Genomic DNA, 18,513 nt, shown 5'->3' with positions numbered 1-18,513 from the left:
CTGGTAAACATACAAACACACACACAAATAAACATTTTTGGGGAGTACAAATGTATTCCCATTCAAAATCCTATTTTCCCTAACCCCTAATACTAACCCAAACCTTAACCTAACTTTAAAGCTGACCCTAACCTTTAATCTAACCTTAACCTTAACCCTAACCTTAAAGGGAAACTTCACCGATAGACACTTTTTGTGGTGTTTTTCCATAATAAGTGACGAAAGGGTGTTTCAGACATAATTATGCACTATAGCTGTCTTTTTTTTATTTTCACACCGGGAGAGTTCAACCAATGACGTCATTGGTTGATTGAGCCTGTTGTCTAATCTAAAAATGAATGGGGTCATGTTTTGTTGCAATTATTGTGGCCTTTGTGTTTCGTTGATTGCACGATCATACGATCACGCGAGTTGATATGGTTGTCCTTGTTCAATAGAGCCATTGGACTAGTCTCAACTATGTTTCTGTCTGCCACGACATTGCCGGATATCTAGGTTGACTCATTTTCCCTGGCTTTGTAAAGACTACAGCCTGATGGGAGCCCTTACTTCCTTGTTCCCACCCTCGAAGGCAGGCTTTCCAAAACGGGGGCGGTACTAGTTTACAGGTTCACAGGAGCTATGTTACCATGCACTGTCTATCTAGACTGCTAAACAATTAGCTACAATGGCTGCTTCTGATGATTCCTCTGTCCAAGAAGATGACAAAACATATTTTTATGTTCTTTTAGATAGGAACAAACAGCCCTATTTATTTATGCCAGAATACACTGAAAAGGCGTTGAGACGGCGAGAAAAAGAATTGTGAGACCAGCGAGCAGCTGCGGCAGCCTAGACCAGCTGGACCAGCAGTCAGGACAGTAAATGACAAATGAGTAAGTTGTTTTTCTGTGAGCATACTAGGCATTCTGTATTATACAACAACATCAGTCTAACTGAATATGGATGTTGTGTTGGTTGAATGTTCCAGGCAGGTTCCAGAAGGTTCTTCAGCTGGTGAACCTATTCTTGTGTTGGGTAATGGCAGCTGGTTTAGCAGGCTTTGGCGCTGTGGCGATGTTGGCAGGGATGTTGGATTTGGGGGGCTGTGACTCTGACTCCTTATAGACAACCGTCTGGTCCTTTCTGCACTCCACAGCCAGGTGGACAACCGTCTGGTCCTTTCTGCACTCCACAGCCAGGTGGACAAGCCTCTCGTACACTTTCTTCACCACCAACTGCTTCGACCTCTTGCAGAATATTTGTTTGTACTGCAAGTCTCCCTGGAAAGACATGAAGACTGATCATGAGGATGTGTAACCATACAATAAACCATGGTCATCTGTAAACACAAGGGTACAGTAGACTGGTATGTGTCAGTGATGGGGCATTGAGATGGGCTGTTAGCAAAGATGTGAAAAGTTTGAGGGGGGCTTGACTTGTAGACAGTCTAGTCGTGTATTGTTGTGTATGAGCACCTACAGTTGTGCTATTGAGTAGACGAGCACTGCCAGCAATAGAGTGAATAGGCTAGAAGAATATACGGGGGCGGTAAAGCCCCTCTCCCCCATGCCAAATAACTGACTGCAAGGGTGTGAAAAGTTTGAGGAGCACTTGTCTTGTAGACAGTTTAGGGTATTGGGGATTTGTCTTGTAGACAGTTTAGGGTATTGGGGATTTGTCTTGTAGACAGTTTAGGGTATTGGGGATTTGTCTTGTAGACAGTTTAGGGTATTGGGGATTTGTCTTGTAGACAGTTTACAAGACAAATCCCCAATACACTAGACAGTTCAGGGTATTGGGGATGTGTCTTGTAGACAGTTCAGGGTATTGGGGATTTGTCTTGTAGACGGTTTAGGGTATTGGGGATTTGTCTTGTAGACGGTTCAGGGTATTGGGGATTTGTCTTGTAGACGGTTTAGGGTATTGGGGATTTGTCTTGTAGATAGTTTAGGGTATTGGGGATTTGTCTTGTAGACGGTTTAGTGTATTGGGGATTTGTCTTGTAGACGGTTTAGTGTATTGGGGATTTGTCTTGTAGACGGTTTAGTGTATTGGGGATTTGTCTTGTAGACGGTTTAGGGTATTGGGGATTTGTCTTGTAGACGGTTCAGGGTATTGGGGATGTGTCTTGTAGACAGTTCAGGGTATTGGGGATTTGTCTTGTAGACGGTTTAGGGTATTGGGGATTTGTCTTGTAGACGGTTCAGGGTATTGGGGATTTGTCTTGTAGACGGTTTAGGGTATTGGGGATTTGTCTTGTAGACGGTTCAGGGTATTGGGGATTTGTCTTGTAGACGGTTTAGGGTATTGGGGATTTGTCTTGTAGATAGTTTAGGGTATTGGGGATTTGTCTTGTAGACGGTTTAGTGTATTGGGGATTTGTCTTGTAGACGGTTTAGTGTATTGGGGATTTGTCTTGTAGACGGTTTAGGGTATTGGGGATTTGTCTTGTAGACGGTTTAGGGTATTGGGGATTTGTCTTGTAGACGGTTTAGGGTATTGGGGATTTGTCTTGTAGACGGTTCAGGGTATTGGGGATTTGTCTTGTAGACGGTTTAGGGTATTGGGGATTTGTCTTGTAGACGGTTTTAGGTATTGTTAACGGGGGATTTGTCTTGTAGATAGTTTAGGGTATTGGGGATTTGTCTTGTAGACGGTTTAGTGTATTGGGGATTTGTCTTGTAGACGGTTTAGTGTATTGGGGATTTGTCTTGTAGACGGTTTAGGGTATTGGGGATTTGTCTTGTAGACGGTTTAGGGTATTGGGGATTTGTCTTGTAGACGGTTTAGTGTATTGGGGATTTGTCTTGTAGACGGTTTAGTGTATTGGGGATTTGTCTTGTAGACAGTTCAGTGTATTGGTGACTTGTCTTGTAGACCGTTTAGTGTATTCGTGATTTTGTTTTCTCAAGAGGGTAGTGTGCTTTCATAAATACCTTTGGCTGTCCTGGCTTGTTTCAAAGTCAGATGCTGTTGTGCTTGAGCTTCTACAGGCTGAACGCTTTCATCCAATGGGTCTACAGGCTCTGTACTACTACCCCCCCACCCCCTTGATGTTGATGCCTCTGCCGATGTTGATGGATCGGACTCTAAATAGAACACAATCACGTTAGCCTCTGCAGTAGTTAGTTAGCTAGCTAGCTAGCTAATGGTTATCTAACAAAACGAAGCTAACGTTAGCTTCCAAAGTTACAAATCATATCGCCAGATAGCAGCTGCCTAATTACATTGATATGCTTTGGAATGTCTAGCCAGCGTATTATGAAAGCTAGCTAGCTAGCTTTCGGTTTAGATAAACAAATGTAGTTTGCTAGCAAACTAGCTAGTTAGCTAGGTAATGTTAGCTACGTTACCTCAGCTTGACTTATTTTCTGCTGCGCTGATGTTGGCTGATCGGATAGCTCCCTCTTTGAAGTGAAGGGGAAAATCGATAGAATATCATCACTTTTCAACGTTCGAGGACATGGCAACCCCATCAGTTGAGACTTCAGTTCCGTTTCCAAATCCTCTGGCTGAAAGTGCTGGCTACAGACATTTTTATATTTCTCACACCTCCACGGAGCGGTCCTCCACGTCCTGAAATCACTATGAATTCTGGATATTGTGGTTTGCTTAGAATCAGGCAATGTAGCTGGCCGTTTCAACCGGTGAGATGCATAAACGCTCCTATATGCATTTTTATGACACATATGATATGTTAATAACATATTAATGGATATATATAGTGAAATCGAGCAGTGGTGAAATTTCCCTTTAACGCCAAACCCTTAACCTAATCCTTAAAGGTGCAATATGCAGGAATCGCTCTGCCATTTCCCGGTTGCTAAAATTCTAATAGTTCGCCTAATTTCAGTTTATGTGACAAAACAAGCACTCAGAGTGTAGAGAATCATTGTACCATCTAAACAGCTGTGAAATATATTTTCAATAACCAAAAATATTGTATTTTCAGCTGTTTGAAGCTGGTGTACAAAACCGAAAGTAAAAGAGGCAAAAACGGGAAGCACAGAAATATCTTACAGAGAACAGATCGGGCCGCCCAAAAAGTTACATATTGTAGCTTTAAGCCTAAAATAGCATTTTAACAAATTCAGGACATGAAAAAAGTTTTCAAAAAAGTTGTTGTTTTCCTACATTGTCAGGACATTCTGGTAACTTGTCAGGACATTATTGTTCTGATAATGTTGGAAAATATGAACACGCACACACATACACTCAAACACATTCTGCTATTTTCCACAGTTCCTTCCAAAAATGACGTCTCATGTGGTGTCGGACATTGATCACATACTGGGGAACAAGCCACACAGTAAGAAGGAGTACCGTTCCTAGACACCCAGAAGGAAGCAGAACCACTACTGTACAACCACTGTGGATCCAGTTCCACCAACCTCCTGGGCTCAGCCTCCATGGGGTTCGGCTCAGTCTAATCCAGCCCAGTTCAGCCCTGCTCAGCTCAGCCCAAGCCTTCTTAGCCCAGTGTAACCAAGCTTAGTTCAGTCTAACCCAGCTCACCCTCTGCCTAGACCAGATCCAGCTCAGCTTACTCTATCAGTACATTCTCTGACTCCTGAGTTTATTAACCATGTAGATGCATGCTTCCCCTCTTTGGTGTGCCTGGACTTTCTCTTCAAAAGCACATGATACAAAACAACACAGAAGGGGGTTAATACTTATAATGTACCGTAAGCTTCTTCTACAATGCATTTTGAAAAACAAACTCCTCTCTCCAGCAAGTCTACTGTATTTGACCCCTGTTTGACCTTGCAAAGCAGAGCACCCTGGGACATTGAGTTTCAGTGACAGGGGTTTGTTCTGTCTGTGAGGGGAAGAATATGCATGTTGTCGCCCCCCTCTGGTCGTATGAGGAACTGCTATGGAATATCTTCAATAGATTCTCAGCGAGAGAGATATGGAAAATCTCAATTGTATTTCCTTGGGAGAATCTCAATTGCACACTCCTCGAGTCGTCTCTCCTCGCCTCCTTCTCAAAACACATTGGTGGAGACGATCAGAGGGGCGGGACCTCTGGCTTTCTCATCCAATGGGTTTTGAGAAGGAGGCGAGGTGAGAGGAGGCGAAGAGTATGCAATTTAGATTTCCCCTTGACTCTTAGCGTCCCGCCTCCTTCTCAAAATCCATTGGAGGAGACGATCAGAGGGGCGGAACCTCTGACTCTCTCATCCAGTTGGTTTTGAGAAGGAGGCGAGGAGAGAGGATGCTATGAGTCAAGGAAAATCAATTAAGATTCCCAATGAGACACCTGAGTGAGCAGATGGCCTCCTGTACTGTACTGTATACTGTCTGTCCGCAGCCATAGAGGATACTCCTGCCTGTCAATTGAACCTGCATCGTTGATTGCTGATGTGAATCTGGGATAGCACGAGCAACTCTGTGACACGACCTCCCACCAGACCAACGTTACCTGCCAGTGTTGCTTGTTTCAGTGATAATGCGAAAGATAGGTGAAGTATTTCGAGAAATGTAAAGGCATATATTTATTCTATAATAGTACGTGAAAATATGTTTCTTCTGTGTTGAAATATTTTGTCTTTCAGGGGTGTATATATTAAACTTTAAGGGGCAAACCTTGTAACATAAGCAGAACAGACCTCAAGCCCCCTATCTTGCAGATGAAAATAAAGTATTCTATAAATAATCTGTAAGTATTGTGTAAATAGTGTTCCACTGTTTCTCCTCTGTCAGCAGCACCATGCATCCATGGCTGTGTTTGGGCCTGATACAAGTCCTCCTCTGCTCCTGGGTTTACCCATTTGGCTAGGCTACTTTTCTTTAAAATAGACACAAGGTGGATTTAACATTTTATAAATAACTCATTATGGGAGGAATGAACAATGGATTTTTCCAAGCCTGCAGATAGTTGATGGCTTGCTTGGCAGATGGTTAAGCCCTACCACAGGAGGTTGCTGGCACCTGACTGGTTCAAATACCTGAGCCGTCAAGGTGAAACATCTGTCGATGTGCCCTTGAGCAAGGCACTTAACCCTAATTTGCTGGGGGGGACGGACGGCTCATAGTAATGGCTGGAACGGCATTATTGGAATGGTATCGAACTCAATGTGTTTGATTTCACTCTATTCCAGCCATTATTATGAACCGTCCTCCCCTCAGCAGCCTCCTGTGACACTGTCCTACAGATTCTGTTTAACCTGGTCATCATCAATATTCAGTGTTAAGTTTATGATAATGTCCAGCCTTCTTGCTTTCAGATGGTTGCTGTATATGATGGTTTGCTTACACTTTGGACTGGAATCAATCCGTACCACAGAAGATCCGTGTTATAGCTCAATTTAAATTTAAAGGCAATGTTACTGCGTTCGCAGAGACTGCATTTGTCAGCGCAATCAAAAATTACCTTTACATTTTTACACGGATCTTCCCCGATACTGGATATGGATTGAATCCAGCCCTCACAGAGAGCAATAGTTAATGATAGATGTTGGCTAGATTCCAATCTGATGACTCTCCTATACCCAGGAAGGTGGCCAGTGATCAGATTTGGACCAGGCCTTTCAGTGTGTAGCGATCCACCCTGCAGCGTGCCTTGACATGAGCCCTGCTAACAGGACACAGGTGCCCAGCCCCAAATTGACCCCTTCACCCCCATCCACTTAATGAAAGTATTTGCTAGGTATTGACAATGTTATAACAGCTCAGATCTACTCAAGCGCAGAGTAAAAGCTAGGTGTGGGTTTGAGATTTCTTGAGTTATCTGTGTGTGTCAATGGTCTGGTCCCATTCCCTTGACCCTATCACCTAAGCGTTCACAGCTCTGAAAGGAGCCGAAAGGTCGGTGTGATCTGTGGACATATAAGGGGCTAGGGCAAGATGCTAGTGGATTAAATGGAACTAGGCCTACAGGAATATGTCACCTGAACTCCCCCAGTTCTACTGACAATATAAACTATTGTATTAAAAGATAAAGACCGTTATGTTTTCTACAGTATGTAAAGATACCAGACCATTATAAAAGTGTTTTCTACAGTATGTGAAGTTATCAGGAGAGAGAACTATATTACTGACATAAACATCAGTCTATCTATCCACATCACTAATCGATTTCCTATCGTGTCATGAGAACAGTGACCTCTCTGTAAATAGCATATATCAATTAATATGACGCTTCGTTAATAAATGCATAACGCCAATGATGAAGTCTATGGGTGTTTCATTCTTGGAAATGTAAATAAATTGTCTGAATATTTGCTGCTTGACAATAATAACCACACAATACACACAAAATGGTTCTTGATCTGACCACTTTAATTCAATCAGTACAAAAAGCAAAGGACAGACCTGGAGTGACCTCCAGACATTTGATCATGAATTTCATGAAAACTCACAGCTGAAATTCCATGATCATTTTATTCTCCTCCCATTCGTATATATAAAAAAAAAAAAAAATCCCCTAGCTTCACCCCAACCATCCCTCCACACCACCCTCTTCTCAGTTGTTCATTTCTTTCCTCCTTTACTTGGATCCAGTGGACAGCAGGGCGATGAGGCCAGATGAGGCACTGATGGACAGGATGTAGTTACTGGGGAACAATGGGTTAAGGACAAATCATATCTGAGGAGCATACACTGGGAGGAAACGGCAGGCAAGTAGTGAGGGAATAATGTGTCAGGGTTAGCTACATACTTATGGTGTATGGGTGAGCATTAAGAACCTCCTCCACTCAACCCCACTTCTCAGACATTATTCAGCCAGAGGTAAACGGCAATCCAGAAACGTAAACAGAATGCAGCCATGACAACCTGGAGCTTCAATACAGGATCTGTATTTGAACTGGTGATTGGCTAGGCCACAGACTACAGCCAATGAATCAGCAACAAAGTGTTTTCCTCAGAGTACTATAGCACAACAGGACAATGAGAATGCCAGGATGTAAGTCTAGCCTCGACAATCATTATTAGTAAAATTATTATCATTATTAGTAGATAGATCATCCATCTATTTTCAGCTTTAGTAAGCACCCATAGTTTCTACTGGAACTTTACCTGTCTAGTTAAATTGATGACGATGAATGTGCTTAAAGGATACACGGTGGGGTTGAAGTTCTTGAGCAGGAAGAAGGAGGCGATGATGACGAGGACCAGGAACAGTGTGTTGTTGTAGAAGATAGAGAAGGTGGTGGCCTCATAATCAGCTACCTCGTTCTTCTTCCACAGGATCCTAACATAGGGAAGGAAGGGTTCATCAACCATTTGTGCATGTGTCTGAGAATAGGGTTTCATGGGTAAGGCGATTGTTTGGTAGCCTAGCCACAGATCTGTTTGTGCTTTACCTACTCCATTGTCAAGCCATTAAGCAGACACTCTTATCCAGAGACTTACTGTAGTGAGTGGATACATTTTCATTTTACTGGTCCCCCGTGGAAATCGAACCCACAACCTGGGGCGTTGCAAATGCCATGTTCTACCATCTGAGCCACACAGGACCATGACAATTCTATAGGGAGTTAGCAAGAGACCAGAAACAGACTGGTACCCAGGCTATATTAAAGAGACCAGAAACAGACTGGTACCCAGGTTAGCTGTTTTGGTGAGAACACTGAGAACTGTCTGTTAGTGAGGTCTATAAATGAGCAACTGTGCAACCAAGAGCTCATCAGGCACCTTATCACCCTCCAGTAACCCACTCAGAGGAGTGATTGACATGTCCAGTCAAAGACTGGCTGGCAGACTGACCTCTCATCCTTCTCCTTGCGAGACATCTTGCGGTTGTCAGCCTCAGAGAGTTTCCTGGTCACCTCCTTGGAGACGGCATCCTCTCGCTTCTGGGCAACTCTGTGCTCGAGAGACAAGGCACATTTAGAAATTAGGTACCAACTTACTACAGATTGATACCAAACTCACCATAACTCCAAGCATTGCAGAAATCGGAGGCAATCGTTTTAAGTGAGTGTTCATGTTTGTATGATGAACATACTTGTGTTTGAGGACGAACTTGACGTTCTTATAGGCGAAGGCCACCAGGTAGGTGCTGACCAGTGTCATGACTGCATACAGGACAGCTGACTGTACCAGGTCCATGTGCCAGATTCTCCAGAACAGCCCTGAACCACAACAAGGGAAGACCACAAACAGGGAGGGTCACAACAGTTCACACGAGCAATAACTACTCTGTTTATGATAGTATTACATATTAGTGCCACTGAACAGAATAGACTAGTTAACGTTAACTACCTACAATGACCTGACTGTTAGCTAATAAAGTCTGGGATAACGTAGCTAGTTAGCTAACTAGATAGCTAGTTACAACACCCAACACAACCACAATATCAATCTCAGCAAGCAAGTAGTTAACGTTAGCTAGTTAACTTGATAACTGTACCCGTCATATACTAGCTAGTTAGGTAGCTAAACTGGGTAATATATTAACCAGCGGTGGCGTACAGGATAGCTAACTTAGATAGCTACACGTCACGTAAGTTAGCTATGTCAGGTAGAAAGCTAGCTACGGGTAGTAGAATGTCCATTCAATGCAATGCATCTATGCTACAATTAGCTGCTAACCAGCTAGCGGTTTGGTCTTGCTACTTACAAATGGGAATTGCGGACACGATTAGCGCATTGCCGTAGAAAAGCGCGGTGGACTTTGCAGACAAGTTTCGGCTGAAGTCCTGGAGGAGTAGGTCTTCCTCTGATTGCTGTTTGCTGCTACCTTTGGGTGCCATGGTTCGTAAGTGTCCAACACGTCTCTAGCTCTACAGTGAAAGAAGACTGACACGTATGAGCAGAAGAGGTTTGAAAAAACTTACGACGCGTCAGCACAAAAACGGAAATAGCTGTCTTTAGAACGAAAGTTGTCGCCGTAGTTTTCTGCTTCAGTGGTGATCCGCTTGGCCCTCGTAAATGGAAATGTCTAACATTGCCACCTACTGTTCTGGATGTTGAAAGATAAAAAAATAAGAAGAAAACAAATACATAAAACACCACCACCAGATGGTGATCTTTATCTATGGTAAAATTGTGTAATAAATACCCTACTTGCACTGAGTGGACAAAACATTAAGAACACCTTCCTAATATTGAGTTGCACCCCCACCTTTTGTCTTCAGAACAGCCTCAATTCGTCATGGCATGGACTCTACAAGGTGTTGAAAGCATTCCACAGGGATGCTGGCTCATGTTGACTCCAATGCTTCCCACAGTTGGCTGGATGTTGTTTGGGTGGTGGACCGATCTTGATACACACGGAAAGCTGTTGAGCGTGAAAAACCCAGCAGCGTTGCAGTTCTTGACACAAACCGGTGCGCCTGGCACCTACTACCATACCCTGTTCAAAGGCACTGAAATCTTTTGTCTTGCCCATTCACCCTCTGAACGGCACACATACACAATCCATGTCTTAATTGTCTCAAGGCTTAAAAGTCCTTCTTTAACCTGTCTCCTCCCCTTCATCTACACTATTTGAAGTGGATTTAACAAGTGACATCAAGAAGGGATCATAGCTTTCACCTGGATTCACATGGTCAGTCTATGTCATGGAAAGAGCAGGTGTTTTTGATGTTTTGTGCACTCAGTGTATTTGAGCTCTGCTATCTGGTGCTATGTAGCTGATAGACTTAGGTTTTGGGAAGATAATTCATAATTCAGCAATGCTGTCAAAAGCAGGATTTTGTGGTCCCAAGATTATTATGCGCATGAATTAAGTCTCTTAGAAGGCTGTGATATAGAGATGTAAGAGTGGATTTTAGTGTACTGTCTCCGGGTGGGGTAAGAGTACGTTTCAGCAGAACGTTTGTGAGTGTGTGTGTGTGTGTTAGGCAGTTGTAACTTATTCCCCGTCAACATATTATAACTTCAATTCAACTTATTCTAAGAGACTTCATTCTTGCGCATATTCATGACAGCTGTATTGAGACAGATGAGACAGGTGAGACAGGTGAGACAGGTGAGACAGGTGAGAGACAGATGAGACAGGTGAGAGACAGATGAGACAAGTAGGACAGATGAGACAGCTGAGACAGATGAGACAGGTGAGAGACAGATGAGACAAGTTGGACAGGTGAGACAGATGAGACAGGTGAGAGACAGATGAGACAAGTTGGACAGGTGAGACAGCTGAGACAGGTGAGACAGGTTGGACAGATGAGACAGGTGAGACAGATGGGACAGGTTGGACAGGTGAGACAGGTGAGACAGATGAGACAGGTGAGAGACAGCTGAGACAGATGAGACAGCTGAGACAGGTGAGACAGGTTGGACAGATGAGACAGATGAGACAGGTTGGACAGATGAGACAGGTGAGACAGATGAGACAGGTTGGACAGGTGAGACAGGTGAGACAGATGAGACAGGTGAGAGACAGCTGAGACAGGTGAGAGACAGCTGAGACAGGTTGGACAGATGAGACAGGTGAGACAGATGAGACAGGTTGGACAGGTGAGACAGGTGAGACAGATGAGACAGGTAGGACAAATGAGAGACAGGTAGGACAGATGCGACCTGTGAGACAGATGAGGTTTGGGTGGTACAGAGTTGTAGAAAACTGAACTAGGGCACACACACAGGGGTGCCTCTCTTAGAAGTGTCACGGACATTGCATGTCTGCCTCAGTGCTACGTTAGAGGAAAAGTAGAGAGAGAGAGGGCCTGAAGTCGCGAGCATAGTGCTTAACCCCCCGCCAGACGGCTGCGTGTGTCTGTGTGTGTTTGTCAGTTCTGTGGTGGGTGTGAGAATGCGACGCAGGCAGGCAGGCTTGCGTGATGCTGGCTTCTAACGATGAGAGCTTAGGGATTATGCATGCACTTCAGGGGTGTAGAGAGAGAGAGAGAGAGAGAGAGAGAGAGAGAGAGAGAGAGAGACCAACAGACAGACAGAAAAAGCAGCAGCGCAATGGAGAGACAGACAGAGACACAGACAGACAGACAGACAGATGAATAAAAGTGATTCCATGATGCCTAAAGGCCTGCCAAGACAATACAATGTTATGTACTGTTGTTTCCTCCCCTCTCTCTCTATCCCTCTCTCTCTCTCTCTCTCTCTCCTCAGCTCAGTTCAGCCCTAGTGACTCAGAAATCACTCATAATATGACTACAGGGTAGAATCATACACACACGGAACATCTAACACGGAAACAGAAGTGAAACACATAACTCAGGGATGGCACTCACACACACTCACACACACACACCAGGGTCCTGCAGGCCAATGTGTCTGGGTGTGCTGGTGTGTTTGAGACCTCTGATCTAACCTGGAGGACCCTTTAAAGCAGATCACCCCATCAACATCATCTCTGTCTCCCCTACAGCTTGTATCTGCGTGCCTGCTCTGTCTGTCTGTGTGTGGGTAAGCCAGATATACAGACACTGAGCGGATGAGTAACATTATGTCGGCCCTAGGCCCCATGTAGCAGAAGCCTATTACCCCATTGAATGTGGAGTGTTATACCGCATTAAAGAGGTGCATCACCCGCAGACACAAGACACAAGACACAGAACACAACACGCACGCACGCACGCACGCACGCACACACACACACAGACACACAAACACCATTAATGATTCAAAAGAAGCAGGCGACAGGAAAATAATTTGACTGTCTAAGTGGCTAACCCCATTGTTCCCTGTCTGCATCTAAAAGTAGAGAGAGATAGATGGGTCTAGAAGGTTGTGGAGAGGACAGATCTCCCCAGCAGGTAACTCCAGGCACAGGGGGAGACTGGGGGACCTGCTGGATAATGACAGAATGAGGGGGTGAGGGGACAGGGAGGTAGGGGGAGACTGGGGGACCTGCTGGATAACGACAGAATGAGGGGGTGAGGGGACAGGGGAGGCAGGGGGAAGACAGGAGGACCTGCGTGATGGCACCCAGGGCACCATGCTGGTGTGACAGGCCCTGATGACATCGCTCCTGTCATCCGTCGCTTCCACTCATCCCCCTCTCCTCTCTCACTTGGCCAAACGGCACGCCGCTCCCTCCCTTTCTTTTGCATGCAGACGTCCGCTCAAAGCGTGCTTCTCTTCTATTCCTTTTTCAGCTCAAAGGTAGACAGCAAACGTGCTATTGGGGGTTACGGTGGTGAGGGGAGGAGGGACAGATGGAGTCAAATATTCCTATTTTCAAAGGATGCTAGACATGTTTACACTTTGAGAACAGATTTTCTGTAAATAGTTTCTCCACTGTTTCCGTCACGTGTGTTTGTTTGTGCGTGAGTGTGCACAAGTGCGTAGTTGTGTGTGTGTGTGTGTCAGAGGTGGCTGGTGGGAGGAGCTATAGGAGGACAGACTCATTGCAATGGGTGGAGTGGAATAAATGGAACGGTATCAAACAGATCAAACATATGGAAACCAGTGTGTGTGTGTGTGTGTTTGTGTTTGTGTGTGTGTGTGTGTGTGTGTGTGTGTGTGTGTGTGTGTGTGTGTGTGTGTGTGTGTGTGTGTGTGTGTGTGTGTGTGTGTGTGTGTGTGTGTGTGTGTGTGTGTGCGTGTAGGTGTAAACTACACTACATTACCAAAAGTATGACGACTCTTGCTCGTTGAACATCTCATTCCAAAATCATGGCCATTAAAATGCTCTTCTGGGAAGGTTTTCCACTAGATGTTGGAACATTGCTGCAAGGACTTTCTTCCATTCAGCCACAAGAGCATTAGTGAGGTTGAGCACTGATGTTGGGCGATTAGGCCTGGCTCGAACAAACTTGAAAGCATAGAATCGTGTAGAATGTCATTGTATGCTGTAGCATTAAGATTTCCCTTCACTGGAACTAAGTTGCCTAGTCCGAACCATGAAAAACAGCCCCAGACCATTATTCCTCCTCCACCAAACTTTACAGTTGGCACTATGCATTTGGGCAGGTAGCGTTCTCCGGGCATCCGCCAAACCCAGATTTGTCCGTCGGACTGACAGATGGTGAAGCGTGATTCATCATTCCAGAGAGCATGTTTCCACTGCTCCAGAGTCCAATGGCGGCGAGCTTTTCACCACTCTAGCCGATGCTTGGCATTGCGCATGGTGATCTTAGGCTTGTGTGTGGCTGCTCGGCCATGGAAACCCATTTCATGAAGCTCCCGATGAACAGTTATTGTGCTGACGTTGCTTCCAGAGGCAGTTTGGAACTCGGTAGTGAGTGTTGCAGCAGAGGACAGATGGCGGTCCCGTTCTGTGAGCTTGTGTGGCCTACCACTTCGCGGCTGAGATTTTGTTGCTCCTAGACGTTTCCACCTCACAATAACAGTACCTACAATTGACCGGGGCAGCTCTAACAAGGCAGAAATTTGACAAACTGACTTGTTGGAAAGGTGGCATCCTATGACGGTGCCACATTGAAAGTCACTGAGCTCTTCAGTAAGGCCATTCTACTGCCAGTGTTTGTCTATGGAGATTGCATGGCAGTGTGCTCGATTTTATACACCTGTCAGCAACAGGTGTGGCTGAAATAGCTGAATCCACTAATTTGAAGAGGTGTCCACATACTTTTGTATATATAGTGCAACTCTATATTTTGTCAAGTTTAATCTCTGTTCTCAGTACACTTCCTCCCTCCCTGGCTTTCTGCCTTGTAAGAAGTAAGGATGAGGATGGTAAGAAGAGGAGAGGGGGGACGATTCAGACTTAGGAAATCTATGCCTTTTTTACACATTTTGATTTAAGCACATCTCAGCGCACACTGAACAAATGTAATTCAACCACTGAAAACCATCCCACTTGCTGGCCAACAGATTTTCTTGTGAAGTTTTCATTCAATAGGGTTTTCAGTACATTTATCTAAAACCATCCCTTTAAATACGGTGTACCTTTAATTAGAATTTTCTCGACAGATTCATTAGAATATATAGAGAGAATGGGTTCTGAATATTAGGGATTAATGAAAGAAATCCATCTAAATACACACATATTTGTCTCCTTTCGTCTCCTTTGTAGCACCTATTGTTAGATTTATGCACAAAGTACATTCACCGGACGGTTTATTAGGTACACCACCCCGTCATTGGAGGCTCCTCAGAGGAGGAAGAGGAGGACCATCCTCCTCATTGAATGTCATACAAATAAAAATAGTGAAACATTAAAAAAGTTATGCTTTTTAGATAAAACTATACAAAATATATTCACATGTCACCAAATTGATTATTGATTAAATCACACTGGTCTAGAGTAGCCTCAATAGTACTCTGTAGGGTAGCACCATGGTGTAGCTGGAGGACAGCTAGCTTCCGTCCTCCTCTGGGTACATTGACTTCAATCCAAAACCTTGGAGGCTCATGGTTCTCACCCCCTTCCGTAGACTTACACAGTAATTATGACAACTTCCAGAGGACATCCTCCAACCTATCAGAGCTCTTGCAGCATGAACTGACATGTTGTCCACCCAATCAAAGGATCAGAGAATGAATCTAGTACTGAAAGCATAAGCTACAGCTAGCTTGCACTGCAGTGCATAAAATGTGGTGAGTAGTTTACTCGAAGAGAGAGAAAGACAATAGTTGAACAGTTTTTAACAAATTAATTTATTCAAAAATGAAGGAGGAGCAAGAGAGAGAGAGAGAGAGAGCTATATATATATATATATATATATATATATATTTTTTTAGATGCAGGCAAGAGTGTGCAAGGCTGTATTGAATGTGTCACTGTCTGTCAACTCAAATCTTTCTCTCGACTTGTGTGCACCTACGTTGTAAACTTTCATTCATAGGCTAAGTTGTAGCAACCTCATGATGGGTATAGGGAAATTTAGAGTATCATCGATGTTACATTGAACTGGGTGAATGGAATATGAATGACAGTCATCCGATATGCTGTAATAGAAATAAGGCCATGCTCCTAAAAAAATGAATCGTCCTCCCTATTCTTGAACAGTACCGACCGCCACTGCACCCCGTTCACGAAAATGGATTGCTCCTACAGACAGTGAGTCACGTGTCCGTGCCTTGCTATATACAGTAAAGCAGACAGACGGGCATCGAGGCATCCAGTTACTGTTCGATTGAACGTTAGAATGGGAAAAACTAGTGACCTAAGCAACTTTGAGCGTGGTATGATCGTCGGTGCCAGGCGAGTCAGATCTAGTATCTCAGAAATGGCCGCCCTCCTGGGCTTTTCACACAAGACATTGTCTGGGTTTTACCGAGAATGGTGCAACAAACAAAAAACATCCAGTGGCAGTCCTGTGGGCGAAAACAGCTCGTTGATGAGAGGTCGAAGGAGAATGGCAAGAATCGTGCAAGCAAACAGGCGAGCCACCAACAGACAAATAACGGCGCAGTACAACAGTAGTGTGCAGAACGGCATCTCAGAACGCACAACTCGTCGGTCCTTGTCACGGATGGGCTATTACAGCAGACGACCACACCGGGTTCAACTCCTATCAGCTAAAAACAAGAAGAAGCGGCTCCAGTGGGCATTCCCTAGAACAAGACAGCGAGTTCAGTTTACTTGAGTGGCCTGCGCAGTCCCCAGACCTCAACCCAATAGAGCATCTTTGGGATGAGATGGGAACGGCCTGTTCGCAGCGTGAATGTACCGCCGTCCAATCTGCAGAAACTGCGTGATGCCACAGCGTCAGCATGGACCAACATCCCTGTGGAACGTTTCCAACAGCTTGTAGAACGCCCCCGAAGAATTCAGGCTGTTCTGGAGGCAAAAGGGGGTCCAACCTGGTACTAGACGGGTGTACCTAATAAACTGTATATTGGTGAATCAAAAATAGTGGTTTGATTCATCCTGAAAGTTGCCATATTCAACTGTTCAAGCCTTAAAATATTGGAAGGTGAGAAAGGGTAAAATAAGGGTTGAACAATAGACAGATGAATCTACCCTAATCCTCACTAATCATGGAACTGTAATGACAACGGTCCTCATCGTGAACCATGCACTAGGCCACAGGTTTAAACTGCTGTGTATGGTCTGCGTTCTATAACGATTATAATAGGCTACATGTCCCAACTTGTAATACATTAGCCTAATATGATCCACTATTGCTAGCTGCCCTCAGGAACAACCACACGGACGTGACAGAGGAAAGAAATGTAAACTGACGATGTTATTGAATGATGCAAAATGTAGGCTATAAATTGAAGGATACGAAAATTTAAAGTGACAGTTATTACGTATGTGGATATTACTTACGGTGGCGACCGATAGTGGCTAATATTCAATGACAGAAAGGCACAAAACTGAAAAGTCCAGACATAGCCTGTAGGTTAGGCACTACTGTCAGTGCACACAGGTTTCCATAGGCAACCCTGTTCCTGGAGTGCCACAGGTACTGCAGGATTTTGTTCCAACTGGGCAGGACACCTGACCAACTGAGCTAATTCATCAGTTCAACAAACCTGGTCTTAAATCAAAACCATGAAGGACCAAGGTGGCCTGCCATTGGGCTACAGCCTCGGTCTCCAAATTTCACCTCCCCCAAATTATTACATTTATTTACATTTTAGTCATTTAGCAGACGCTCTTATCCAGAGCGACTTACAGTTAGTGAATACATGTATATTTTTTTATACTGGCCCCCCGTGGGAATCGAACCCACAACCCTGGCGTTGCAAACGCCATGCTCTATCAACTGAGCTACATCCCTGCCGGCCATTCCCTCCCCTACCCTGGACGACGCTGGGCCAATTGTGCGCCGCCCATGAGTCTCCCGGTCACGGCCGGCTGCGACAGAGCCTGGATTCGAACCAGAATCTCTAGTGGCACAGTTAGCACTGCTATGCAGTGCCTTAGACCACTGCGCCACTCAGGAGTACATGAAGCCATTGGCCTACAATTACAATTCTGAATAACTACACAATTGTTTATACTTCACTGTGAAAAAGAGGCTGAAATACCTGTCATGTTGACATGCTTTTCAGTTTGCTGAAATATGACTGGTTTCACATTAGTCTCCAGCGATCATAAAGGTCCAATGGATAATTTACATTTACAATCCTCTCCTCCTAACGGATTACTCATTTACCTAGATCTTATCAATAACGCTTAGCAATTTATAAATTACATTGCATGGAGATTGGTGTTATTTCAATGGGGGAAAAATAAAAGTTGATGTTTTTCCACTTGGAACCGACAGGTTGCTCAACCTTATTCATCATTTCCTCACACATAAAGGAAGGTGGAATTATGAGGGAATGAAGTCAAGGTTGGAATACGTGTATCTGTGGACTCTGCCACACCTCCATTTCAGTGATCTCCACCCCAAACATGTAACTGGCTGGCACATGCCTTTCCCCATGCTTAAGTTCAAGGTCAGAATACGTGTAGAGAGAAAAGTTAAATTCCATTTACGCACGTCTGAATTCCCCCCTATATGTCTTACAGCATGTGTGTGTGCTGTGCATGCGTGTGTGTGTGTGTGTGTGTGTGTGTGTGTGTGTGTGTGTGTATGTGTACTTGGCCAATGGGCAGAGACATGGGGTCTAACCTGGTCTGCCAAATCTGCTCTCAAAAGCAGAGAAAGAAAACTGAAGATCTTGACATTTTGGCAGTAGAGGGTAGACTAGTCTATCTGCATCTCAAAGGTCACAGTGTGTGGGGAGATGGATAAACAAATGTGGTGTGAC

At 44.5% G+C, this 18,513-nt stretch overlaps 2 protein-coding genes and 1 non-coding gene across 7 annotated transcripts in view; 1 reads left to right on the top strand and 2 right to left on the bottom strand.

Annotated features, from left to right (window-relative positions):
- Nucleotides 1-7,151, top strand: part of LOC121566939 (voltage-gated potassium channel subunit beta-1) — a 178,652-nt gene extending 171,501 nt beyond the window's left edge. For 4 of the 5 annotated variants that reach the window (XM_041876878.2, XM_041876879.2, XM_041876882.2 and 1 more), the window contains exon 14: nt 4,225-4,995. In XM_041876878.2, the coding sequence (XP_041732812.2) occupies nt 4,225-4,314 (90 nt within the window). In that variant the 3' untranslated portion in view covers nt 4,315-4,995. Of the gene's footprint in view, nt 1-4,224; nt 4,996-5,296 lie in introns of those variants that run through there. The other variant, XM_041876880.2, reaches the window with a different exon arrangement.
- A 94-nt stretch (nt 7,152-7,245) lies between these two features.
- Nucleotides 7,246-9,777, bottom strand: LOC121567203 (translocon-associated protein subunit gamma). Its single transcript, XM_041877133.1, has 5 exons — nt 9,551-9,777; nt 8,936-9,062; nt 8,695-8,793; nt 8,048-8,179; nt 7,246-7,541 (listed from the first exon to the last, which is right to left on the bottom strand). Exons 1-5 carry the CDS (start codon nt 9,681-9,683, stop codon nt 7,475-7,477), a joined length of 558 nt encoding a protein of 185 aa, XP_041733067.1. The 5' UTR covers nt 9,684-9,777; the 3' UTR covers nt 7,246-7,474.
- LOC121567222 lies at nt 7,780-7,908 on the bottom strand. Its single transcript, XR_006001073.1, has one exon. It is a non-coding gene; the product is annotated as a small nucleolar RNA SNORA3/SNORA45 family (small nucleolar RNA).
- Nucleotides 9,778-18,513: the final 8,736 nt, after the last annotated feature.

Source organism: Coregonus clupeaformis, unplaced genomic scaffold (assembly GCF_020615455.1).
Source record: "Coregonus clupeaformis isolate EN_2021a unplaced genomic scaffold, ASM2061545v1 scaf0343, whole genome shotgun sequence".
NCBI classification, from domain to species: domain Eukaryota; kingdom Metazoa; phylum Chordata; class Actinopteri; order Salmoniformes; family Salmonidae; genus Coregonus; species Coregonus clupeaformis.
The sequence above is the reverse complement of the archived record's forward strand: the minus strand, read 5'-3'. Positions and strand labels throughout refer to the sequence as shown.